The 27,515-nt window shown below is 44.4% G+C and overlaps 1 protein-coding gene across 1 annotated transcript in view; it reads left to right on the forward strand.

Moving 5' to 3' along the window:
- DLGAP2 (DLG associated protein 2) overlaps positions 1 to 27,515 on the forward strand; it is a 759,496-nt gene that overhangs the window by 709,409 nt on the left and 22,572 nt on the right. Inside the window, exons 9-10 of the mRNA XM_087418643.1 lie at positions 23,165 to 23,514; positions 24,652 to 24,693. Of these exons, the coding sequence (XP_087274769.1) occupies positions 23,165 to 23,514; positions 24,652 to 24,693 (392 nt within the window). The remainder of the gene's footprint in view (positions 1 to 23,164; positions 23,515 to 24,651; positions 24,694 to 27,515) is intronic.

The raw sequence follows: 27,515 nt of genomic DNA on the forward strand, positions 1-27,515 counted from the left end.
TGAAAGGTTTGTTAAGAATTTTAAGATATGTATTAGGCATTCTGGTTTAACCTGGACAGGTTGATGCTGCAGTGAAGGTTTTGCTTGTCTGGGGAACCTGAGCCCACTGGTTTTTCCCTCAGCCCTTAAAGGCATGTGGGGATTCAGCTGAAACAGGCCCTCTTACTCTAATCTCCAGGGAACTCAACAGGACGAGAATACACTGCCAGGCAGGATGACCCCCGACCATAAACGTTTCTCCCTCCCGCTGTTTCTTTCATTATGAGGAACACCACATATTGATTAGGGTCCTCTCCTCAAGTGAAGTGGTTCTGAAAACATCTAACTTTCATTTCACACATGGTTTCTTTCTCATCTGTGAAATGATTTATCGGATAGATTTACTTGTCTCAATATGCATTTCACCCGATTTTTCTAGGGAGGGAATGTTACTGATATCGTGGAGGAAAATGCTATAAAATTAGATTATAATGATTTTCCTCTGGGTCAAAAATTTTCTCAGCATATGTCACAACTGATTCTAGAAGTCATTAAAACAAAGGGAAAATCCATACAAACCCTGACAGAGGAAACAGCCATAAACTTATTTTTATTTTATTGTTCATATTTCTATAGTACCTTGTTTCTCAAGGGTACATAATAATTTCCAGTTCCCAAGATAGACTCAAGTTTCTAGAGTCTGGCTGCCTTCCTAAGCTCCCGGCCGCACGACTCTGACTGTTCCCCTCGTCACGTCTCCTCTGACTCTGACCCTCCTGCCTTTCTCATATGGGGACGCTGGTGCTTATACTGGGCCCACGTCATAATCCGGGGTAATGTCTGCATCTCAGGAATCTGGACTTAATTACACCTGCAAAGGGCCTTTTGCCATGCAGGATGACATAGTTACAGGTTCCAGGGATTAGGACATGGAAATTTGGGCGGGGGGGGGGGCATTATTCTGTCTACTGTAATCGGATTTCAATAAATACTGGCTGAGTGCATGAATGAATAAATGAGTGAGTGAAAGAATTAGGTCTTCTCTGAAACTGGGCCCAGTATAAACGTTGATATACTCTCAGACAGACAGAAGAACGGGGACCCTATTGCTCTTCCTGGCCTGTTAAGCTACTCCTTGTGGTAAATTCAAGTTAGTGCTGATGCTGTGAAACAAGTGCAGCGAGGCTGCCAGGCAGGAGTCTGGTGAGACCTCACCCTTGGCAGGGTGGGAGCCCGCATGAGAAAGTGGAGGGTTTCCTCCAAGCTTTCTCAGTATCAGACTTACTGCCAAAGGCGTGTCTCTGTCCTGCTCACCACATAAATCTATGCTGTGATTCAGGAAACCAGAAAATGATGACACCATGCGGCGGTCAGCCAGGAAGTGTTCTAGCGAATGTCCAAGCAGTCCAAGATGTCCCTGTGGTTGTCATGGTCACCTAGAGGACTTCTCAGAAAATGCCGACGACAGTGGTTTCCATGAGCCCCTGAGCAGCCTCCCCCAAAGCTATATATCCTGACATGGAGCCCAGGTCACATCTTCAAAGTACCCCATTCCCTGCATCTGAGGTTTAGAGAAATGTATTCAAAACTAGCGCATGTGCCTCTTTATGAGTCTGACTGCAGCGCCAAGCTTTCTGGAAGTTGGGAAGAGGTCTTTGCAGAAGTCCTCCTTGGTGATTCTCCTTTGCATGCAGACTTGCATTCTAGAAGAAGTCAATATATGCTGCCTAAACATCTAAAAGGTGAAAAATAGTGTGTGTGATTTTAATTGCCCATGATTTCTTTCAACTATAATCAAAGAATCATCTATTACTTTAGCCGTCTATGATATAGACCTTCAGGATAAGTGAATGAAAGACAGTCTCGGCCCTCAGGACCAGTGAGAGAAGCTACACAGAAAGTAACCTGAGCCTAGGGGAGCAAGACCTAAATTTACCTGGCTGGAGGCTGGAGCCCCAGGAGTGATGGGGCCAGTGTGGGGGCTGGGGCAGGAGACACCTGGACTGAGGGTAAAGAAGGAGTAGGAGTGAGCCAGTGTCCAGTGGCGATTTCCAAGGGTAAAATATATAATATATCCTTCTAGAACAAACATGATGGGATTAAACATGAGCTTCCCAATTCTCAGAGAGAACAAACTATGCAGAAAATAGTCATTTGTACAAAGAAATCCACATGTAAGATGGAATTGTCGGGTAAAAACAAATGTATTCAAAAGATTCTCCCCAGGTATGCAACCTGCCCTTTCCTTCAAAATCACCTGTTTTCATGTAATTCATGTCCCTCTCTTACATAGAATGGGAGAACAGTGTAAATGCTGGTATGAACTGCTACAGTCGTGAGGTTTCCAGTCTATTCTGTCGCTGTCCAGGTGAACTTGTCAAGATCAATTCATCATAATAGGATTGAAACTAGAACCACAGATTCCTGACTCATAGTCCAGGATTCTTGTGCTTGACAATTATCTGCAGCTTGTCCTGTAACTCGAGCTCTCACCTCAAATAGGAGTGCAGTTAGAGGATACAGGTGGGTGGAGATTTAGTCAGAGATCCATGCAGGAAATTCTGTATTGTCATCAAGAGAGCAGTGGTGATCGGTTACTATAAGAAATAATTGTTTAACTTATGGATAAGTAAACAAGTCAAATTGGTCATTTAACATCCTGTAACCTGAATAACCAGTGACTAAATAAACGCGTGCACGCGTGCATACATGAATGGATGAGGGAATGAGTCATCTCCCAGATTTTAAGATGCTGCAGAGATACAAGTCCTGTCGCATCTACCTTTCACGCCCCCTCAATCAGTCATCCCTCGCCTGCATCACCCCTCTTTGCTACAAACACAAGTCATCCTCACCTGGATCTCTGCTTGGCCTTGCAACTGGTCCCCTAACTGGACTTCTCATCCTTCAAAACCACTCTCCATCCCGCTCTACACAGCCTCCGAATTCCTTCCTAAAAATGCAGCCTGATCCAAACACTGCCCGCCGGGCACCCTCTCTCAGTTTCCTGTTACCAGTGAGACCAGCTGCATTGTCTGTGTGACTGTGCACACCCTAGATGACCTGACCCGGCGAGGGCTCCGCCGCCCTCTCACTGCCCCCACTGGCACTCACTATTCCGGAAATTCTCTCCCTTCTGTGCCGTTGCAGACGCTGTCTGCTCAGCCCAGAATTTGCTTCCTTGGGTTTCTTGCCTAATGCCTAGCTATCCTTTAAGACTCAGCTCAGGAATCATTTCTTCCAGGAAGCCTTCCCTGATTTGCTCTTCACCAATTAGTTTAGGTGCCAACATACATTCCTTCCCTCCCCACTCCCTGATCCGACAGATTCCAACAAAAGAACATATGTATTAAAACAAAAAAAAAAAATCCTAATTTTCATTTATTTTTAAAATGTACTTCCCTTTTAAAGACATAGAGATATGAGATGCCAAAAAATTTAAGCTACAGTAGAGAATTGTACTTACTATTTGTGTATAGCTACATTGTCTCATAAATATGTTTGAAAACCATTGACAGCATGGCTTTTATTCCTCACAATATGTTCGTTTAAAATGCATTAAATTAAAACAAGTTATTTAAATTCATGAAATTATAAAAATATTCTGAGAACATGGAAAAGAAAATACTTTTACTCTCAGAAAAAAAATACTGTAACAATGCTTTTAAATTCAGTCTCTCAATGTCAGGACTCAGTTTTCTTTCCTTGGAATGATGTGGAACGTGAATTAGCATTACAAATGAAAGGTATGTGACCATCCAGTCCTGGAGGTACATTTGAGTTTATTGATTATCTGGACTTAATAATTTCACATATACTGTCTTTAAAATGTACTAAAAAATTATAATTCATCTGTTACTTTTGTAACTTCCAATTTTCCTTCTTTGCTATGGGTTCCAAGAAACACTTAGACAATTTAATGTGCCAATATTTGACTTATACAGAATGGTTTATTTCTAAATTATTTAATTATTTGTAAATTATTTCTGAATTCTGGGGAATTAGCCTTTTTAAAAAATTACCTTTGAAGCATCATACAGAAATGGAAGAGAAGTAGACTTGTTGCTACCTGCACGTCTTATGCCTTCACTGTCTTTCCCGTCCTGTTTGCTGGTTGTCGGTTGATTTGTGCTTTGGACTGGTGGTTGAGGGCAAAGGTATTGCTACTCTGAGGACTGTTGGAAAATTATATATATGATAGCTGTGATGGTTAATTTTATGTGTTAGCTTGACTGGGCCAGATATTTGGTCAAACATTATCCTGGGTATTTCTGTGAGGGTGTTTTGATGAGTTCACATGTGACTCCGTAGACTGAGTAAAGGAGATTGCTCTCCCTAATGTGAGTGAGCCACATCCAAGCAATTGAAGGCCTGAATAGAACAAAAAGCTGACCCTCCCATGAATAGGAGGGAATGCCTCCTGCCTGACTGTCTTCAAATTGGGAAATCAGCTTTTTCCTGCCTTTTAACTTGAACTGAAATATTGGCTTTTCCTGGGTCTTGAGCCTGTCAACCTTCAGACTGGAACTACGTACAGCATCAGCTCCCCTGAGTCTCCAGCTTGCTGACTCTCCCTGCAGATCATGGGTCTTGTCAGCCTCCAGTATTGTGTGAGCCAAGTCCTTATAGTACATCTCTTTCTATGTGTATATATACGTTCTGTCGGTTCTGTTTCTTTGGACAGTCCTGATTATACACTATATTCAAAGAGTATTTCTTCAGGTTCTATATTTAAAATGGTCAGACTATTTACTCAGAGAATTTTCACCAGCAGCCCTTTACTCTGGCAAACAACTTGGACATTAAAAGGATAGATCAGAAACTTTAGTCCTTAAGGCTAGGGGTGAGGGAGAGTTCATTAAAATAAAAGATGTTGTCACTTTTGTAAAACAATCCATCAAGTATCTAAAAGTAAAAAAAAAAACACCATTATTTTCAGAAAGTGGTTGCCGAATATCCAAGTTACAGATCGTGTGCCCTCCAGGACAGTGGGCTCCCTGCAAGATGTGTGGCAGAGGCTCAGACCCAAGGCAGCAAATCCCACGTACCTTCCAGGGACCACGCCCTCCTCTCTGGGCCAGGGACATCAGAGAAGTGAAGCCAGCCTGACTGCTGGGATCAGTCCTTGAGATGGAGTCCCAGCTGGCGGGACTGGGTAGGCCCTGGATGGTGACCAGTTAACCTGGTCTGTGGAAAGTGAATGGAGGCAGAGAGCAAATGAAATTCTGGTCTAGAAAGGAGAACTAAGCGTGAGAGCTGGAAAAGCCAGCATCCATCACTGTGGAGACAAGCAAGAGGTCAAAAGCAAAAGCAACCTGAGAGGTAATTAGCTGGCTGAGGGAGGACCCGAGACCAGCAGGAACAGAGCTTCAGGGTTCGGAGCTCATCTTGATTGCTGGCTGTCAGGAGCAGGAAGGTCTGCTGGGGTCAGGGGTGTGTGGTCCAGGGACAAAGGTTCCGACCTCACCTGGACGGGCCCATGGCTGATGCCCTGCAGGAGACCGTAATGAGGAAAGTGGAGACATTCTCTCAGCAGAGGCACTTGCTCTAGAATTGAGGTCCCCATCCTGGACTCCACAGGCCCGTAGGGGAAGCTCAATATATTCAAGAGTTCAGGGTTTCGTGAACTTAGATGGGATAAAAAATGGATCTTTATTTTACTAACTTCTACCTTTAAAATTTCCTTCAGTTATGAACATAGACAACAAGACACATTCGCCTTAGCCATGTCCATGACTCATCAGATAGAACTCGGGATGGTTTCTCGTCCCTCTGAGGTTCTTGCCAAGGTTTCAAGACCGTGTTCATGCTCATCATCCATCGAAATTAGAGTAGTTATTAGTCCCACTGCCAGATCTCATTATTTACTGCATTGATATGCATATTTATCACAAAAATCTGTCACATTTTGATAACTGTATTTCAATATAATTTTTTTCATCGTCTGCGTTTTATTCTTTGGATTTAAACCATTATTTTGAGAAGGAGGTTGTAGGCGTCACCAAACTGCAAAAGGGGTCATCACACAAAAAGGGTTAAGAAGCCCTGCTCTGGGGTCACACAACCAGCCTCGGGCATCGCGGGAAGATTTCTCTCCCCTGGAGCAGCAAGGGAATACAGTATTCACATTGTTAGGTTTTCTCACAGATAGTTGATATCGGTGTCAGAAATTAGGCGAATTTACTTACCTGTTTATTGTCTTCCTCCACCAGAATGTAAGCGCCCTGAGAGCAGGCACCTGGTCGGAGTTGCTAACCATTCTATCGGAAACTTCTAGAACAGTGTCTGCACATAGTAGGGGCTTGAATTCCTCACACATGAATTGCCTTTTTGTCCTTTTGCTGAAGGGACTCAGGACTCACCAGTCATACTCAGGGAATAGCTTTATTAGCATCAAAGGACACAGTACATGATGGCAGGGGGACAAAGGCATCCAGAGGGGTCCAGAGGTCTCAGGGGCGGTTTCTTTGTCTCCCCACTGCCAGTCACACAGAATATGCCTGGTCTCCAGGTCTCGAATCTCCACCAGCATGCATGCCAAGCACCATGGTACCAGGAAGCCAAAGCCTGCTGGTGGAGGGAGTCTTTTATGGTGAGCTAGTCCATAGGCACCCTCAGCTACATGACCAGTCTGAACCCAGCAGGCTCCAGTGAAACCAGTCAGAAATCACAAATCTCATTACTATTACTAAACAATGCTGGTACTCACAGACAGGCACATCCTGCCCCAAAACAAGTCACAAACCCACAGGTACAGGACATCATTTATCTTCAGTTGATGTATTTCATAGTATTGACCTGGGGTCACAACTGTGCTCAAGGCACTTTCGGATATACTCCAGATGGGTTTAGGTTTGCCTAATCTCCTAATCTGTACACCCATACTCTACAGGACTCAACAAATATGTGTGTATGAATGATTGACTTGAGAACTTACAGTTATATAAAATATTTAAACCCATTTACATTAACAGTTTGCACGAGCTTAATATTTAAAATTCAATGTTTAAACTTCCACCGTGTTGGCCATTATCTCAAACATCTGGTTGAGTTTTTTCTCCTAGAGTTTCTTTCTTTGGACAGTTGCAATTCATGAGTACCCACTGCATTCTTTGTCAGGTCTTCTATGTGACATACGATTTGATCATCTACAACTTACATGCGCAAGAAATTACACGTTAATTTGTTTTCTTTAAGTCAATTTAGTTCCAATTCCGAATGCCCCATGCCTCCTGCTTGATATACTAGGAAATTCAGCCTCAGTCATTTGGGGTGAACCCGGGGCATGACCAACACCAGGACTCCCACATGGCATCAAAGGATCCAGGAACCTCCTGCTCTTGGACGTTGGCTGCCCTAAGGTCTCCGTGTCCCCTTCTGCACGGGCCCCTTCAAGTTTGTTGGGTCTTCACTGGGGCATTGTCAGGACTCCAGCTGCTCTGAGACCACAGATTCCTGTTCCTGGCTGCCGTGCTTCTCTGCAGGCTTCTGTTCCCTTCCCTCCGCCCTGACCTCCGGGCGATCTCTCACTCAAGTTCAGGCTTTCATGAAAGTCAAGTTGAGATTATCCTGGAGTTGGCTTCCCCCAACAAAATCTCTGAGGAGAGAAACCCCAGAGCTGGCTTGAAATGGGAAGGATTGTGAGAAAAATACAAATAATACCCCAAAGATTTATTCTGTGGCATAGGTCAGGTGCAGAGGTTTCCCACGGATGGTATCTGAATGCACTTCTGAAAAGGAGGTCCTTAGTGGCCCACTAATTGCAATACCATTGTGATCCTTCACAATTTAATTTTGATTCTCTGGGACGGTAAGGACTGTTCAGGCATATAAACTGAATTTGAGGGAGATGCTTTTCTCTAAAATTCAAGATGTCCAAAAGCTAAATATATGTATCTCAAAAATATTTCTTAAGTGAGGAAAAAACTCCGTCACTAACTTCCTTTTGCCTTTACAAAGACACCAGAGCTATTCAAAACCCAAACTTAGTTAGTAGGAGCTATTTAACACTTATCTTCAGTAGAGGTGTTAGGCTGAAACAGAATTTTGTTTAGTCCATTTAATGTTTGGAGGAAGAGATTGAATGAGATTAATTACTCTGAGACTCATCTTTCAACCCTTTTTCAAACACCAAAAATGTGGAGTGCTGGCTACACACATATATGATGAGCTGGGTCATGGTTTTAGGAGTATGGGTTGTAAATTTGTATCTCTGCTGAGACTCTCGAATGGCGAGTAGGTGGCAGTAAAATGTAGTGAGGAAATAGTGACATAGAATGGAAACTTATATTCCCACATGTAAAACATTTCTCTTTAAAATATTTAATTACAGTGGATTGATGCCATCCTAGCATAGCCATTAAGATATAGGACCTCACTGTGCTTTTTAAACACAAGTAATGGGAGAGCTTTGAAAATCCCAGTGGATTTATCATGGGGAATAATTATAGCTCGGTTTATCCATTTATTATTTTTTGGATGCCAAGGAGGAAAGAGAGAAGGAAGAATGAAATGACTGATCACATCAAATGTTACCGTGAGTGTAAGTAAGATAAAAAGGAAAAGATTCATTAGCTCAGGCAACTAAAAGCTCATTGTGGGCAGAGACAACTGCATGTTCACTGAATTCCTGGGGGGAAATCTCGCCTGGTAAATACGAGGCAAGGCTCCATTTTCAGTCCTGTAATCGTCTGTCTGTGCCTTCATCTCCTTCTCCAGTAGAAACTTGGTGTTTTCTTTATCAGTTTATTGGTTTATACCAGGTCATTCCTTCGCTACCATTCTGATCAATCACATAATCAATTGAATCAAATCCACAAATATTTATTTTGTGACTAATGTCTGTAAAATACTAGAGAGATGCTTCATAAAAATGAAAGGAAACAGAATTTGAAATAGATTTAGAAGCTCAGGACGTATATGCAAATAGATAAATAATCATCATGTTCACAAGTTCTCTACTAAGACTTGCTAGTTACCATTTAATCCCTTCTTCTAATTAACATTGAGTTTTTACAAAATGTTCTATGATTCATAAAATAGTCAAAGGGCTTTTTTCTTCTGAATATTTGCAGCATGCACTTAGGTCTTAGGTCTTAATTCTAAGGACACAGAAGTTTCTCCTACGTGTTCTTTCTTGCAGACTAGGTTTAATGGTCTCTGTGAGGATATTCTAAAAGACCTACTATCTGGAAAATGGTACTAAAGAAATTAATTACTTTGGCATTTTGGGTTATTCAGGGGCAGATACTGTGTGCTTTTCAAAAGACACTCAGAGAGTCTACATCTGCATTTCTTGGACTTAAAGGATAGAGGCATGGGAGCAGATTCTCTGAAGCGGAGATACTGGGGACAGTGTAGATACTGGAACTAGTACTGTTGCTTCAAATGTATGTCTCCAATATCCAAGACCAAAAAAATCCCACTCAGCATAATTTTGGTGGGGAGTATTTTAGGGAATAGTGCTAACAAAGAAATGCATTCACTTTCTCAAACTTGGAGCCGAGGTCCACGTTCTGAAGATAATAGCGTTGGCCAACTTGCTGCAAACACTCAGATCCCATCTTTTTCTTCCCCAACTTGCTCCACAGAAAGGCCAGAATTGAAGCCAGAGGTGCCCAGGACGCAAGTATGTGGCTGAAATACTTGGAACCTGTTAGTTTCTGTGTGACAGGTCTTCACTGGGCGGCCCTCAGGCCAACAGAAATGAGTAGGACCATGTCAGCAGAAGAGGGAGTCACTCGGCAGTTCAGAATCCTCGGCGTCAGGCCGAGAGCAGCTTTCAGCTCAGTTCGAGCTCTTGGTCAGGGAACCCAGCTCCCCAAGTTATCAGTCAGGCCTCAGCTCCGTCATCAGAGACAAGTGAAGCCCCAGTTTACAACGTAGGCTAGGAATCCCCCATGGGGCTGCTTATCCACCAGGTGGAGGCAGCAGAAGTAGCCACAACCCTTGGCAGGTGGGACATCCCTTCCCCTTGAAAATGGTCTGCCATGGCTGTTCCCCCTCCTGCCTCGGGGTTCCTGGCCTCCCGCTGCTTCGATGTGTAGCTTTCTTGTCTCCATTCACTGCATCCTTCTGCAGAGCTGTCAGGGGACGTGCAGCCTTCTACTAAGAGGTAACTAGTATGCAAAGATGCAGAAGAGTTTCTGTTTTATTCCCAGGATTTCTGCCCATCTGGATTTGTGCCCATCAGAAGCAGATTTGAAAAAAAATTGAAAAACAAAAGATGGACACTGTCTTCCATGTGTGAACACCCCACGACCATCTCCCACCTACACTCTGGGCAGACTTTGATTAGCCTCTAAACTTTGTATAAGAAGCATTTCCAGAATACCTGCTCACGGAACCCAGCCAAGCATTTAAAGGCCCCACCTTGCAGGTCCATCATACCAACGTTTGTTGTTAATTTTTTCAAGCCCCATTTGCCTAATAATTCTTTCTCTTTTCCCTTGAGGGTTAAGTTGGCCTTTTTTCCTAGGCCTACATTCATTAACATGCAGGTGTGAAATTTAGAGATATTTGTGTTTTGTTTTGTTTTTTAATAATTCCACTAACCTGGTGCTAACTGACCCTAGGAGTAGGCAGAAAAGCAGAGTGGGTCTTATACAGATTGTGGTACTTCTCAAAACATTTTAGTGAAGTTGCACTTGGAGTCTGTCTGAGCCTTCTCAGGTCTGTCCTCTTAGAATATAAGGTGCATTTTCATAGTTGATTTGGTTCAGTGTCTCTCTACCTGCCCAGGAGGAGACAAGCACCAGGCAGGCAGGGAGTTCTCACTGCCGAATCCTCGGTGCCTAGAATCGTGCTTGCTGTGTAGTAGACAGTAAATAAATACTTCTCAATTTTTTAAAATGAAAACAATAAAAAATGAATGAATTAATGAAAAGCATTTATCTCTCTCTCTCTCTCTGAACTACCATAAAATGTTAGTTCTGTTGCTAGCTTGTAGATGGTTTTAATTCTGTGGATGATTTGTCTGAGTTTAGAGGTGAGGAGAGAATAAAACTTTCTATGCAATGTCGATGACACCAAGCACGCTGCAGGAGATAGATGGACATTTGGGGACTCGTAAATTGATGAATCAGTCCTTTCTGTAGACTTATGGTAGAATTTCTTTGTAGTTCATTACAGAATTTGCATCATTCGTTTCTCTAACTCCAGAAGTCAGGGTCAGATTGTTTTTTAATAAAGAATAACATTCGAGGTAGGACACAGTAATGGGAGTCAGCTGGCAAACCAAAATGTTATGAGCAGTTTCTGAAAAGCACAGTAAATTGCCGCCTTGGTCCATGTATCATCTCTAACGTGTTCTGTCTCAAGGCCGAGCTACAGGATGATTCATCCTGCAATTTTCATGGCAACCTTTTCTCTCGATGTGCCCTTGGCCTCAGGCCAGCGAGGGACACAATTTCCTGGAGACTATAGGGGGCTGCAGGGAGCTGTTTCCATTGTGTTAGGAGCTCTTGGTCTTCAGGGTACCGTTACTAATGGGGAATTGGAGCAGATACATTTCAGTGGACAAAGCAGGCGTTTCCAGGTCGCCCCGTGTTTGCTTAGTATCTGTTCCCTGCGCCGCGTCTAGGAGTCGTGTTAGGAAGCGGTGATCTGCTGTTTTCTGCAGAAGGTCAAGGAGTGCCAGAAGCCCCTGGCTCCTCATGGTGGTGCCAGAATAGAGCCCAGGTCTCATGGCATCCAGGCACAGCCACCGCCCCAACCTCACTTCCCCAGTGGTCACCGGCTTTCTGGCCACACAAGTTGTTCATGCTCGGCTAGCTCACACTGTTGGTGCTCGTTGATTCAAGCAGGCTCTGAAAGTCCACCAGGAAGCCTCTGGTCGAGGGAGCACAGATTTATCACCATGACTGACATCAGCCATCTGACTGCTCACTCTCAACAAGATGCGCACAGAAGGCGATTCTAAATGCTGGGCCTCTGTTTCAGGGGATCAATGACTGTATTTTCCTTTCTATTACAGTCGCCTTGGGATTATGACTATGTCATCCATAGTATAGGTTTGGGGACCTTCCAACTTTCTCATGGAACTTTGTAGAGATGTAGACAGTGTTTAGGCTGATCCATTTGACTCTGAGCGTCAGTAAGTGTAAATAAGACAAGTTATGTATTGTTTTCACCCTTCCCACTAGCATTTGCCGTATCGTTTTATGAATTTTTCATGGAAGGTCACTTTCTTTTCCTTGAATAAAGAGAAGTAGTAACTCTAGATGTATTATTAATTTATGTGAGTCAACCACCATACCCTCCCGGTTTGCCATATGCAGAAGTGAAAAGCAATGATTTCATCATGCAACAAAACACCACCTAAGAATTACTCCCTCCTCCTCCAAATTTTGATAGTAAAAATACAATTCTGGTACAACTTTAACATACATAAACTTCATTCCCAATTACCTATCCCAAGTGAAACCAAGCACACACACACGTATCGATTGTGAAGACATTTGACAAGTGCCATCTGCTATACAATTTGCAACTTCTCAAAGAACAGATTAATCAGAGTCACCCGATTGTGTCTCTGTTATTGGTCTGTCAACTTTTCTACTGAAAAAATCATTCTTTTCAAAACTGTTTTTCATCTAAGTTTAAAGCTTCCTGTTCTCAAAGACTCGGGACATAATTGTGTCCTAAGTTACTCCGGGAGGGAAGCAGACTGTGCTGCTGATGCGATTGTGTTGTTTCATCTTGTTATCTGATCATCATAAGGTTCAGTGCGTGCCATCACTGTTAATAAATTCCCTGTTTGTGTTATCATTTTGTTTACTGCCTGGCCCTTTGAACCTTCAGAATTCTGTACTTAGAAACTTATGTGATGCACATCATTAAAAGTTGGTTCATTCTCAGTTTTTCTTCAGAAAATCCAAGTTCTTATTGTGTAATGTGATTTTTAAATATTTAAAATGAAAGCATAATGTGTCTTGAACAGTGAAACAGCTGTCATCACTTTATTTTATTGTCTATAAGATGTTAAATGCTGGTTAGACTATAATTTCTTGCTAATTAGCACATTTGAAATAGATGTCTCTGCTGCTAACCTGTCAGTGTTGCGCCAGAACTTGGTGGCCACATCATTTTTTGTAACTTTAGGGAGACCATTGTGTGCATGCCTGTGGGATGTGATTTCTGTGTTCTGTTTGATTTGCACTTGTGTCTGGAGACTAACATTAATTAAAGTGTCAAAATAGCTTTAATCTTTTACGTTGAGTCTTTTGCCTCCAAAGTTTGCTTTCTCCAATATCCAGACTCTCATTTAGACATTTGTGGCTTGATTACCGTAATTCCTTTTATGCTGTTATCTTTGAAGTTCTAATTAAGAGAGTGCAGTGAATTTAAGTGTGACTGTTACGTTCAAATAGAATGGCCATGCTTGCTGTTTGAAATATATTTTATCTTGATTATGTATTTGTGCTTTATACAATAAAATGCTAACTTTTAAATTTCCTTTTTGGCTTGCAAGTGACTTGCAAGGAATGTATTCAGAAATGGTGTCCAGATTTCTAGGTGTAGATGGATAATTAGGCGTGTATTTAAAGTAACGATGTGTTCACATTTAAGATTACTCAGAGTCATGTAAAAGTGTAGACTGGGCAGCAGTTTATTTCATCTCATTCAAGTTAGCTTCTCTCAAAATGTGTTTCTCCAAATTCTCTTTCAATCACTTTGCTAACCCAACACTTTGAAGACCCAAAGGAAAGTCCTTATGATCAATTTCTTGTGCTCTATGTCACCTATTGATGGATACTGACTTCGCATATTGGCTTCGCATGGCGAAAAATGTTCTAGACCAGCACTGTCCAGTATGAGAAGGTTCTATAACTGTGCTGTCCAGTTCAGGAGCCATTCACTATATGTGACTGTCGAGCAGTGGACATGCAGCTAGTGTTACAGAGGAAGTGATTTTTTATTGTAGTTTAGATATTTAGATATTTTAGAGTTTAAGTCATTTAAATTTGGCTAGTGGCTATGCTATCGGACAATGCAGTCTAGAACATAGCCTTTCTCATAGGATCAAGATGAGTCTATGAGTTTTGAGGGGCGGTTTTAGTGGGATGAGTCTGCCATCCCTCCCTTTTCTCTGCCAGCAGCATCAGCAGCTACAGCCTCCTCCCAGTTTCCCGCCTAACAGTCATTTGGACTCAGAGCTTTGAGCAATTTCTTCAGAAAGAGTTTCCAAATGAGATTAACTCAATCCCAGATATATCTGGGAAAGTGATTTTTACATGTCTCTTCTACGCCTCATTTATTCAGCTCTAGCAAGGAAGAACTAATCCACCTGAGCAAGATTTCCTTTCAGCATCACTACTCCTGGTTTAATACAATTTTTATAGAAATCTTGCTAGAATGTAATATACGCATGGCTCCTTCCATTTTAAATAGTGTAATTAACCTTTTCTCGATGGCACAAAGACTTACACTGGTGTCGATATTCTCACGAGAGAAGGCGCTTTACAGAGCTGCTCCTTTCCCTCACCCCCCTTATTTTCGGGGTGACTCTCACCAATTTATCTGATCTCTGAGACATAAGCAAAATCCACACTAACTCCGTAATTGGATTACAAAACACAGGTACATTTTAATCTTTCTCCCTCTAGTTTTGAAGCCACTTGAAAAACCACCAGGGATTTTCATAGTAGTATACCCATGGTAAAAGAAATCAGTGATGGGCTTTTAAAACCAGAAGGATGTTCCTGCCTGGACTCAATTAAAATGGAATAGTCAGGTCTTCAGACACCTTCAGATATTAAGTAATCATTTCATTGCTTTATTTCAAAATTCGTATTTGATCACTTATATGTAAATAAATCTTATGTGATTATTTAGAAATCTCTCTATTGACTCATCTGCTTTTTGAAGATATACATACTTCAATAGAATTATATTGCTAAATTAAATTTAAATTTTTAAGTTGTATTTAATGTTTGCCTGACTTGCATGTAGAAAATGAGAAATAACACAGCCTGTGACTAATAATTATTAGCTCTGATGAGTATATTCTAATTGTGTATTCACATACACAGAATTAAGACAGTTATTATTGCCCAAGCTATCCAACTGAAATCGAATGTTTTTCTTGAATGTGTAAAATAATTTATTTAATTGTTTATTTTAATTCATGGCAGCAAATTAACACAATCACATGATCAATTTAATTCTTTTCTATATTTCCAGCTTCTAATTCTAACTATAATGAGTCATTTGGGAACATACAATTCTATCCCACAGATGAGAAATTGTTTGATTTACCAAAAATATTTTATATACTATATAATGTCAAGACTGACAACTGATTCTTAGTTTTTAAATTGTAAAATTCAAAAAATGTTCAATTACCCAGGAATATAAAAGTGATTTCTTGTTCTTCTATATACAGCCCCATTCAGAAACATGTAAGGAATCGTATCATATGCATATAGGACAACCATGGTGAGAGTGGCCCAAGGGGCATTCAAAATACGTACTAGGGGGCCAGCCCGGTGGTGTAGCGGTTAAGTTTGCACACTCTGCTTTGGCGGCCGGGGTTTGCAGGTTCAGATTCCGGGCGCGGACCTTCGCACCACTTATCAAGCCATGCTGTGGCGGCGTCCCAGATATAAAATAGAGGAAGATGGGCACAGATGTTAGCTCAGGGCCAATCTTCCTCAGCAAAAAGAGGAGAACTGGCAACGGAGGTTAGCTCAGGGCTAATCTTCCTCACCAAAACAAAATATATACATATGTATTAGATGCTGTCCCACCTCTTCAGACACAAACCCCATTTTGTCTTCTATAATAACAAGAAAAAATAAGTCTGGTATCTGGGTACCTGGAAGTTTTTGTGTGTATTTCTAAATCTGTTTCTTTCCTTAGCTTGTATAAAATGTATTGTTTTCGAAACATTAGGTATCAATTATTTATTTCTATTAAATCTGTGTTGGATTTTCCATAGCCCCATTACAAAGGGAACCACACGGAAAAGTAACAAATATATTCATGGCTTAAAAATGTCCTACCAGGGGGCTGAGCTGGTGGCGTAGCAGTTAAGTTCACGAGCTCCACTTCGGCGGCCCGGGGTTCGAAGGTTCGGATCCCGGGCGCACACTGACGCACCACTTATCAAGCCATGCTGTGGCGGCGTCCCGTATAAAGTAGAGGAAGATAGACATAGATCTTAGCCCAGGGCCAGTCTTCCTCAGCAAAAAGAGGCGGATTGGCAACAGATATTAGCTCAGAGCTAATCTTCCTCACAAAAAAAAGTCTCGCCAGGGCAAATATTTCCCACCCTCAAGTTGTTGACAGGTTGGATCCTGTGGGTGGGAAATCCTCAAATGTTCTACCAGAACTTTCCCTGGGCCCCTTTGCTGAACATCCTGAATGTTCTCGAGAGCACCTGGAGGTCTGAGAGGGCGTCACAGTGGGAATTTCCCTAGAACAGGTCACAGGCACAGAGCAGGCACCGTCAGACCTCAGCTAAGAGTGCGACTTCAGCAGCAAGGTGCTGGGATCCACTTCTTTCACGCACTCAGTGTAGGACCGGGAGAAAACTGCTTAACCCGTTTCTCTTTCACAGGATTGGGGAAGAGTAAATGCAGTGATCCATGTCAAAAACAACACGGTGGTGGGCACTTGGCGTTCATCAAGTGTTAACTATTTCCAAGGAAACGTTGTATAAATAGAACTCCTTTTCATATTCATTCAAGAATTTTTTTCCCATTCAATTCGAGCACCAAGAGAACACCAGCGATCTGAGCTCGCTGGGCCTGGCACCTGCTGCCACAGCTGTGTAACTGGGTCACGTGCTAATAGAGTGACAGTGTCTCCTCTGCTCCCTTTTCTGTCTGCAGATGGCTGGTCAGTGCTGAGAAGGGATAGTGATTTAACATCACTCTTATTCAGCTAAAACAGAGAACAAAAACTTCCTATGCAAAGTTTTATAATTCAGGATGCAAAACTTGTGTGCTCTGCCAGAACGCTGATTGGCTGGGGGGAAGAAATACTTCCTATTCCTGTGCTTCTTCAGTATCGTAAAGTAGAATGCAGATGCTTTGAAAATCGCTGGATCCCATAGGAGCTTTCTATAAACCAGGGAATATATCATTCGGAGAGTAAGCAAGTATTAGAAGACCTTTTTCCTCAAAATAATTTTTATTGGTTTCTATCATTTAAGGAATTGAGAGTTAATTACAATTAATTTCCTCTTCTTGGTCTTAAGCCCATGAGTTAATAGTCCCTTCAAACAATTTGGGTCATCGAGTAAGAGCACAATCTAAAATTTTTTCTGCCACCAAATATATTTTGATTTCCTTTTTTTAGAAAACCTGGAACTGATAAAATTTAGAGGAAAGCCTTGCTAAAACAAGTGATTTTCCCATTTAACTTTGCGTCGGGCAAGGATCCCAATGTGCTTCTGATCACGGTTCTGGAACCTGTCTCTTACAAGAGAATAAAGTCAGATCAGGCTGTGAGCAGTAAGACTGAGCTACATACTGGTCTGAGAAAGAACAAAGGAATCACTGTAGTCAACACTGGACGGGAGCCTGAATCCCAGCCCTGCCACTGGTTTGCTGGCTGACCTCAGGAAAATGTGTAAACCCATTTGAACCTGCATATTCTCATCTGGAAAGTGGAAATACAAATGCTATCTACCTGGCAATGTTGTTCAGAATCTTACTTGAGGAATGAAGAAGAGAGTGTTCAGCATGGTGCCTGGCACACAGCACTCACCCAGTTGTGTCTGTGTGTGTGTGTGTGTGTGTGTGCTCCTGGGAGAATTTCTTTCTTGTAACTATATCTTATAAATATACATATGGTAACTTAGTAACAATCTCCAAAGAAATGAAGGGGTGGTGCCAAGTTTGTGGTTACTGTTGGTATTTGTTCTCTCTGTTCCTTGAGAATGGAGACAATGAGCCGTTTTAAATCACCAGCGTTGTGATGGGCACCCATCCTGAGCACTGGCTTCTGCTTGCCCCTTCATGTGCTTTATTCCCAATCCTCACGACAACAGATAAAGTGATATTATGAGTGTTTCCTTCTACAGATGAGCAAACTGAGACCGAGAGAAGATAATTTCTCTAAGATCACACAATTTCATCATTTTATGTCTAAAAGAAGGAAGATTTAGTTTAGCTCTAACAGAACCAGAAAAGAAACGTGTGAAATTTCTCTTTCTAAAGATTTTGGTGGAAGGGATCTAAGAGCATCCTTGTCTGCGAGTCCTAAGATGCTGTAATTATAGGTCAACTGTAGTGAGTTTAAGATATGGAACAATAAGCATCATGTTCAAGTTGAACAATTGCAATAACAGATCAAGATATTAAAGTACTAAAATGTATCAAAGCAAGAGTTTGAACATTAGAGCATATTTTTCCATTGTGGGGAAGAGAGAACAGTAGAATGGTAATTTGATGTTTCCCCCACAAAGTAAAAAATTTGAAGAAAATTCTTAACATTTATAAGGAAAGGAGGTGGTAGCCTGCATCCCTGAAAAACTAATGTAGCTAGTCAACTTAGCCCCCAAATGAGAGCTTCCAGACCACTGGGGAAAAGTCAAATTAAATTTTAGAGTATCTTTTAAATGAGAGAAGCGTCTTTTTATCAGTAACTGCTGACCCACTGACTCTGAATCCCTTTTCCACTCAGTGCCGTGTTTCTAGCATCAGGCACCGTGAGTGCACGCATACTTGGATCCACTCATGGAGTGGACAAGCTGTGTCTTTTGCACTTGTCCTTTCCCACAAGGCCGGCTGGGTCCATCCTCCAAGACTCAGCCCAAGGCCCGTCTCCTCCAGGAAGCCTCCCTTTAACTCCTATGTCATCCTTTTCTCAGGCTTTTCCTAGACTCCGATGCCTACTCGGTTACTTTGCCCACCTCTTCAATTTGATTGTGAGCACACTGGAGCCAGTCCCTTAGGCTCCAGATAAATGAGTACTGAAACCAAAGAATCTTACAATATTATAGCACCAAATGATGCCTGAAAGGCAAGTGACATTGGTCCCACATGGAAGAAGCTGCAAGATCTCTTTGGTCTCCATCAGCTGCAGGCTTTGGAATGTCCATAGTAACAGCATCCATAGCAACACCTCACATTGAACTATGTGTCTTTATAAAATCTCCATCAATGGTTGGACAGTGAAAATTAATGATTAGATGACTTCAATGCCAGTAAGCAGTTGATTTTTTTAAGCAGTAAAAAAGCATATATTTGCACGTACTTTCTAAAATGTTTGTTAGGAGAATACAGTAGCCTAGGTAACTACTTCAACATCTGGGCTTTGCTGAGATGGTAAAGAATATTACTCTTCCAGAAAAGTTCGGACTATAACTTTTACCAATTAAACCAATCAGTAATAGTCTCTATGAGCTGCTATGAAATTGGTTCCACCAACATTGTACCGTCCGTGCCGCTCTGGACAAACGGTACAGCAAATCCATCAAATCATGTTTCCATATAGTGGTCCCAAGAGCAGGCCTACTGGCATTTGGACACAGGTTTGAAAACAGCATAATCTCTCTCTCGTCACTCAGGGAAAATGCCTGTTTCACCTTCCCCGGCTTGGATAAAGTCAGTTCGAGAGACGATTGCCCCTTTTTAATTAATTTGTTATGAAAGTTTGTTGTCCAACTACATTTTTACAAGGAAATCAACTTAAAAATTCATATTATCACGCTATGGCAAACACATTATAAGGTGAGAAGATGTGATATTAGATTTCCTGTGATCGTGGAGATAAATCATAACACTGTATTTTTTTTTTTTTATTTACAAGATATCCATACAGGGAGAAAGTTTTAGTTGTTTTGTCAAGTTTTCTGACTCTTTAAATTGTACTAAATACATTTGGTAAGATTTATGGTTTTGAACGGGAGTGAAGGGAAACCTTTGAGAATAACCATGAAATAGTTAGTGAGCCAAACTGCGAATGAATTTTGCTGAGCGCGTTTGCTTCAATTTCCGGAGGGATCTTTCCATTGTGCGTGCCCGTGAGGTGGTGTCATGGTGCCCGTGCATATGTCATCATCGCTGGTGACATGAGCACAGCTGGGAAAACCAGCCAGTAGAGCAGGCTTATTATAACATTTCTTCTCATCTCAACACTGTAAAGAGAAACAGACTGAGATAGACATAGCTTTCTCGTCTACATTCCTGTATTTCTCTCGCCCTCTCTCTCATCATCATTACCACTGTTGCTGGGACATGAAATTTCTTCAGAATCGATGTTTCTGCTTAAGAGAACCAAAGCAGAATTAACTCTGTGGTGTGAGGTTTTATCAAGAGCGTCTAGACACGGTTATTCTGCAGAGCATGGAGGATGGCGGGGCTTCCTTTCTGCTGGATTGGTAGCATCTGGAGACATGTCGTTAAAGGATAAAGACTCTCTTTTCCATAAATGAACCACGACGATGGGTTGCCATGAAAACAACCACTTCGTTTCCAATGTTGTCATATGAAAAACTCTATTGACGAGCTTCCTTCCCACTTTACCTACCATTTCTCCTATTCATGTGTGTTGTAACACTTAATACCCTTGATATATCAACATTATGAGATATATTAAGGAACCCTTGATAAAAAGGAAATTTTCAGTGGACCACCACTGTCAAGGAGAGATTAATGCACTCTAACCAGTAATCCTTATACCAGATTGGGAAGAAGAGGGAATCACCAAAGCTGATAGCCAAACAGAAGGGAAGTTATGGGATGATCTGCCCACACATGTGTCCCTTTATTGCATACGGGCAAATGAGTCCCACCCAGAAAGATGAAATGATCTGTCTAACCTCAATTTCTCAGCCTTGGCGCTACTGACAGTTCTGAGCTGGATAGTTCTTCGTGGTGGAGGCTGACTGTGCTCTGGAGGATGGTTAGCAGCCTCGACCCACTAGATGCCAAGGTACCACCCACCCCAGTTGTGACAGCCAAGAACATCCCCAGACATTGCTAAGAGTCCCCTGGGAGAGAGAGGAGACAAGATCACCCCAGTGGAGCACTACTGGCTGACACTATAGGAGGATCTAATGGGAGAATGTGAGAGAGAGCTTAGCAGGGGAGGTGGAATTGTAGGTTTGTGAGGGGGAGGTGAAGAGGCTGACGACGCGTAGGGAAAAGGTTTAAAATTCAATAAAGGGTCTGGCTGTCTCTGAAGTTTAGTGAGAGGGAAGACATGGGAGTGAGAGAGGATGAGAAGGAAGAGATGAGGGCGGGAGAGCACAGCACGGCAGGAGTGAACATCTTCCTCAAATGAACTCAAGGCTCAGAGGGTGAACACGTTTGTGATCTACTGAAATCAGATGGAGACAAAGGTCTTCAACCGACCAAAATATTTTAGCCACTTTGACACCAAGGGTAGGATGGGTCCTGGATGAGGATGTTCAAGCCGCCCTGGTGAAGGCAGGAATTCAGGTAGAAGGGAGCTGGAGTTTGGATGGTGGTGGGGAGGAGAAGGATGAGAGAGGCATTCCAGGAGAGAAGGACCATGCCCGGGGGCTGGAGAAGGCCGCCTGTTCCTACTGGCCACAAGCAGCCTCCGGTCAAGGAGGCACCACATCTACATTTAAAATGTCAACCAGTTCATAAGCGTCAGAGGTTGAGAACCAGATCTTACATGTCTCTGAATCTCCTGGAATAATGCCTTGAATATAGTCAGTTTTCAATAATTTTCCTTTGGAGGTTGATTAACACTGGAAAAAAGTCTTTAAAATAAAAAAGAGGTGATTGTAGATGTTTCTCTGATGTAGACAGAGCTCTAAGCCCACTTCTCCAACAGCCATCTTCCTCCATCTGTTTTCTGCGAGTCTTTTTCTGATGCGTTCTTCTAAAAATTGTCCTAAGTTTTCACGTGCAATGTTTATTCCTTAAAACTCAGGTCGTCCTGACATGACAAGTTCATTTGTTGTTATTTGCTCGTGTTCATTTGGGATGGCATTTGAGGTTTTATTTATTAGGAAAGTCCATTCACACAGATTAAAAATAACTGGAGGCGAGGGTAAGCCGTAGGAGGTATGATGAAATCCCCCGGAACAGAACAGCAGAAACGACCAATTCCCACGAGCAGCCGCAGGTCAGTCATTCTCAGACACAGTTTCTGAAAGTCTTTAAAGGAAACTGTTGCTCAGTCTGTCCTCACAGATGTTGCTAAGGCCCCTCCAGGAGATGCTCGTGTGCATGTCTGGTCGCGGAGCGCACACCCTTCACACGTCTGCAGACTCTGCGGGCGCGGCTGCTTTGCGTGGTGATGAAGGGCACACGAGTTCCCTTCAGAAGCGCTTCTGTGGATTCTTCCCTTCCAGATAAAGAAAAATAGTCACCAGTAATGGAACACCCATCTGTATCCACATGGAGCACCGGGAATGGTTCATCCTTGCTGTAAAAATAAGTAACACCCTGAGCCCGGCAAATATGTCTAATGAGTTTTGGGTTGCTTCTAAGAGAAATTTAACCTAATTTCACGTCCAGATGCATTTATTTTTGTCGGGTGGATTTATGTATAGCCAGTGAGTGTAGAACTCAAGTGTGCCCTGCAGGGCTAGGAGGCAGTGCAGTGGCTGTAATGGGCAGAAAGGTGGAGGATCCTTGGGCCGGGAGAGACCTGGAGACCCGCTGCCCTTCTGCTTGACCCCTCCAGTTTAGACCCAGTAATGTGCAGCAAACAGTCTTCTGGTAGTGTGTGTTTTCTCCATTGTAAGCATTTTTAGAATGCACAGAGAAGTGGAAGAGAAAACAATCCCCCATATTGTCCTGAATGGTGACTGTGACTTACATTTTTACGTGCTTCTGATCTTTTTTCATACACAGGTTTTCTTTACAAATATATTACATCTTAGCCTGGATGTAATTTAGTATATCCTGCTTTTTAACTTAGCATTATAAAATGAGCGTTTCTCCATGATGCCGTGGCTGGCATGAAATTATGGTGTGGCTGCCTCTGTCCTGCTGAGTCAGAAATTACTTAATCCTGTCGCCATTGCTGGGTTTTTTGGTGCTTTTATAACTTTTCACTGTTATAAATGTACCCGTGTAGACTATCTCTGAGCACACAGCGCTTTCTCCTGTTTTGTGTTGTTTTCTGAGGCTGTCCGTCAGGAACAGACTTGCTTGATGGTCATAGGGAATGAACATGTGGATGTTGTAGACCAGATGTCCGTGCGGGGAAATATGCTTTTGTTGACCTGGGACATTGATTTTTCTTACAGCTGTCTCATATACAAATTATAAAAAAACACCGCCCCCCGTACCCCCTCGGACCACCTCCAAGCCTCTGATTTCGGTGACGGCGCAGAGCAGCACCGAGTCCACCCAGGATGCCTACCAGGACAGCCGCGCCCAGAGGATGTCCCCGTGGCCCCAGGACAGCCGCGGCCTCTACAACTCCACAGACAGTCTGGACAGCAACAAGGCCATGAACCTCGCCCTAGAGACGGCCGCCGCCCAGCGCCTCGTCTCCGAGGGCCAGACCAGCTCCACGCGGACCAGCGACAAGGCCGTGCTCATGTCCAAGGCCGAGGAGTTCCTCAAGAGCCGGCGCTCCTCCATCGGGATCCAGGTACTCTCTCTGCCGCGGCCCTGGCGCTTGCTCCGCCCAGCTCTGCAAATAGCATAGACTAAGGCACAAGCGAGCCCTGGCCCTGGCTCCTTATCGGTAAGCGTGAGCCTCGCAGGCCGTGAGACGCCCAGGAAGGTCTTCAGTTCCCGTTGTCTGCAAGTGCAGCAGCTGGGCCACCGCCCAGGGCAGCTCAGGTCCCAGGCCTGGTGCCCATCCTGCCACCAGAAGTCCCCCACCCACCCCACCCCACCCCAGGGCATTTCTAGGGGCCACTAGCTACTTAGAGAGCATGGATGTAGGTTATTTTGATGCTTAAGAAGGATGGTTTTTTTGAAACCAGATTTTTCAAAAGGTTTTCAGTCTTGCAGCCAAACAGTTGAGTGGGGAGACAAGGGCATTGATAACAAAGAGGGGAAGAAAGACCTGTTTGGTACAAACAAGGGATGATGCTCACGGGTACCCAGGCGGGGCAGCCGGAAGGTGCTTCTGCACCAGCCGCAGGAGGCTCTTGGGTGGTAGCTGTGGTCACAGACGCCGCATCCATGGTTTCAGACCACCGAGGGCTAACCCACATCCCCTGAGGCCCCAGCATCTGCCCAAGATGCAGACCTGGCGGTGCCCTTCCTCCGGCTGTCCTCCCTCCTACCCTCTGCCCTGCGTCCACTCCTAACTCCGCTCAGCACGTCCACCCCGAGTGCAGGGAGGGGAAGGCTCTGAGCTGAGAAACAGGAGCCGCCTTCCAGCTCACTTCCCACCCAGGGACCGCACAGGACACTCCTCACACTGACGAATTCCCCTGTGACTTATCTGGTTGGCTCTCCCCTGAGGCTGTGTAGACGGGGCGAGGCAGGGTTCTTACCGGGTCCTTCACAGACACGGTTCACCTGGTGCTTCCTGTCGCTCCTCAATTCAGCCTGTGCCCAGCCAGCAGCTATAAAAATCAGAGGGCTTCATTGCTGCCAGGGAGGAGGGCGAGCGGCACTCTGGCTGAGAGCCATGGGTGCTTGGCACTGGTGTGAGCGGGGTAGCGCCATCCTGGGCGTCACGGGGACACGGGAGAGCAGGCTGGGGAGGCTGCCCGCTTGTCTAGGTCCTCTGAACCAGGTCTCCACACTGTGGCTTCATTGTTTTGTTTAGGATTCTGAATTCCCAGAGCATCAGCCATACCCAAGGTCAGATGTAAGTACCAAACATACTGCAAAGCCAAGTACGCATGAATTTCATTTTATCTCCCTTTTCGGGATTATCCATACAACTGCTCTTGTCACCTCTCTCTGTCCTGAGTCTATATGCCAGGCACTATGCTAGGTGCTCCCATAGGATCGCAGGGAAACTTGCACCCCCGATGATGTATAATTAGCCCCTCTTTGATGAGGACAATGATGGGGCACAAAACGGGCAAGCAACTTGCTGCAGTCAATGGTCGTGCTGGGGCCACAGGGCTGGGACATGGGACAGCCAGGTTCCTGCGCCCATCGCTCTGGCTCTGAAGTCATGTCTCCAGGGAAGACTTGTGAGGTGCCCAAATTAGGGAGGCCAACTTCACATCCTCTGGCTTTCGCACCTGCCCCCTTCCACAGGCTTTCTCTCAGCTGCCCACCCAAACAAGGGTGGGGGGGTGTCAATTTCTGAACACATGGAGCTGCTGACTTTATCTGAAAATAGTGGGAACAGGCTGCCAGAAACCCGTCAAATTAGATACCAGGCTGGTAAAGGATGCCACCACTTCCTGCCTCCACTCCACCCTCAGAAGCCCCTGACACCCCTGACTCACCTCGTAGCCCACTCTGCTTCTAGCAGCCATGCCTCTCCTTCTGCAAGAATGTCCTTCCTCTCTACTCCACCCCCTGCTCGCCTGCCTACACTCAGTTCACGTGTTAACTCCCCCGGAAGCCACTTCTGACACTGTCCCCCCAAACCACCTGTTCTGTGCAGGCTGAGGCTCTGCCTCCCGCCTCTTGATAACCCAGCACCCAGCACAGTGCCTGGCAGATAGCAAGTGCTCCGTAAGTGTTGGGTGCGCGAGTGGCGGGTGAGTCCACGGATGAGTGTTGGTGAAAATAAGTGTGAACACAAGGATGCACGTGTCTAACAGATCCAACTGTCGTTCACGGCGGTAAAAAAAATGCACAATGTTACATGAGCTTGTAGCCTTGCGGTTGTCAAATTGAAGTGAATTGAAAAGTCAAGAGAAAACATAGTCACAGAAACGCAAGTATTAAGATAAATAAGAGTCAAAAAAATGAAAGATGGGTGAGTGTAGGAAGCCCAGTCAAAGAGCCAAGAACGAAGGAACAGAAAGAAATGGCAATGTAAGCAGATGGAAAGACCGGGCGTAGATTCCCCGAAGGTGCTAGAAGAACAGCCGAGGACAGCGTCAATGTTGTCACAGCGTAAAGTAAAAATCATCATGGTAACGAGTAAAAGAGCAAGCTGTGGACACGTCGCCGTGCCCCCGGCTCTTCCCAAATGCTCGCTCGATCCTCGTAGTAACACTGGTGCCAGTTGGTCTCACGTCCAAATTACAGACGGGGAAACTGAGGCTGGGGGGTAAATGACTTGCCTACGGGTACATAGCAATAGTGTCAAAGCTGAGATTGAAGCCGAGTGGCTGGAATTCCAGAGCCCGCAGTCCGCCCTCCTTCCCGAAGAGGAGAAGTGAGAGGATGGGGATGCAGGGCCTCCCTGAGCCTAGTGCATCCACTGCCAGCCTGTGCAGAGGACAGCGGTCTGTCCCTGGCTCTGGACACTGAGAGTAGGGTCACTCTGTCCTGCCCCTTGTAGAGAAAGGTGCTGGCATTCTCCGCCCTCAACCGGCACTCAATGGGGTGGACTCCCCCCCTGACCGCTGCCTGACTGCCCAGAACCACAGCTGACCAGGGAAACGGGGGAGAGGATTTTCAGTTCACAAGCACTGTTCTCTCTGCTGACTTGAGTCATCCTGCTGCACGCACCTTCCGTGGCGCTCAGGCCCTCCAACCTCCCTGGGGTTCGGGCCCTGACTCCCTCGGCTCACAGGGCATTCTCCCAGCAGTTCCTGCAGGGTTGGGGTTGTGACCGTGGGCCTTTCTAATGATGTCCAGAGAGCGTCTGTCACCCGACCCGAATCCCTGACCCCGCCCGACTTCCCTTCTCCTCCTCACAATGGTGGCTTCTAACTGTTCTCTGTGTGTTCGTTTTTCTGTTTTTATGTGATTTGTCTATTATTGCAGAGTTTTCACTTTTCGTGTGTGTGTGTGTGTGTGTGTGTATGTGTGTGTGAACTCTGTTGAGAATGGTTCGTGTTCCAAGATGCTGTGGTCTGGTTAACACTCAGGAATAGCCCCATCTTTACAATGGGACAGTCTCCACGCTGTTATGTCACCGGTTGTGGGACTAAACGATGGCAACCCTGAAAACCTGTGTTCCTGTTCCATCGAAGTGTCCTCCCTAAACAACACTGGTTTACCCACAGACCCAGAGTCCCTCCTCGCCAGTCTGTGCCCTTCGACGTTCCAGCCGTGCCTTCCCCACCTGCTCTCACAACTGCTAACGCAAGAGCTGTAGGCATCTCAGGCAGCAGGGTTGGCAAATCGTCTTCAACTCTGGACTTATAATAGGTCCCCGAGGGAAATACAATGACTTTGTATCAGACGCAATGGATTTGCCTTGCTACGTGTGGAGTTTTGAAGGCAGAGCGTAAAATGACCTGAGTTTAGGGAGCAAACACTGGAGATCAGAGCTCCACCCGACTACTTCTGGTGATGGCTCCCAGCCCGGATTCCTTCTCCTGGGTCCTGGATCCCTTCCCCTGGGTCCCGGATCAGCCTTGATGTCCCACAAACCTGGCCACGTGCAAGATGGGGACCAGCACACGGGAGCCTGCCTCCTCCCCAGCTCACGCCTCTCAATATGCACGCTCACTCGCACACGTGCGGGCATACTCACACACACATATGCACACTCTCGCACGTGTGCACACTCTTACACATGTGCATACACTTGTGCTCAGTGCATGCTCA

The sequence above is a fragment of the Ceratotherium simum genome, chromosome 28, assembly GCF_057802395.1.
Source record: "Ceratotherium simum simum isolate JZ-2026a chromosome 28, ASM5780239v1, whole genome shotgun sequence".
In the NCBI taxonomy this organism is placed as follows: domain Eukaryota; kingdom Metazoa; phylum Chordata; class Mammalia; order Perissodactyla; family Rhinocerotidae; genus Ceratotherium; species Ceratotherium simum.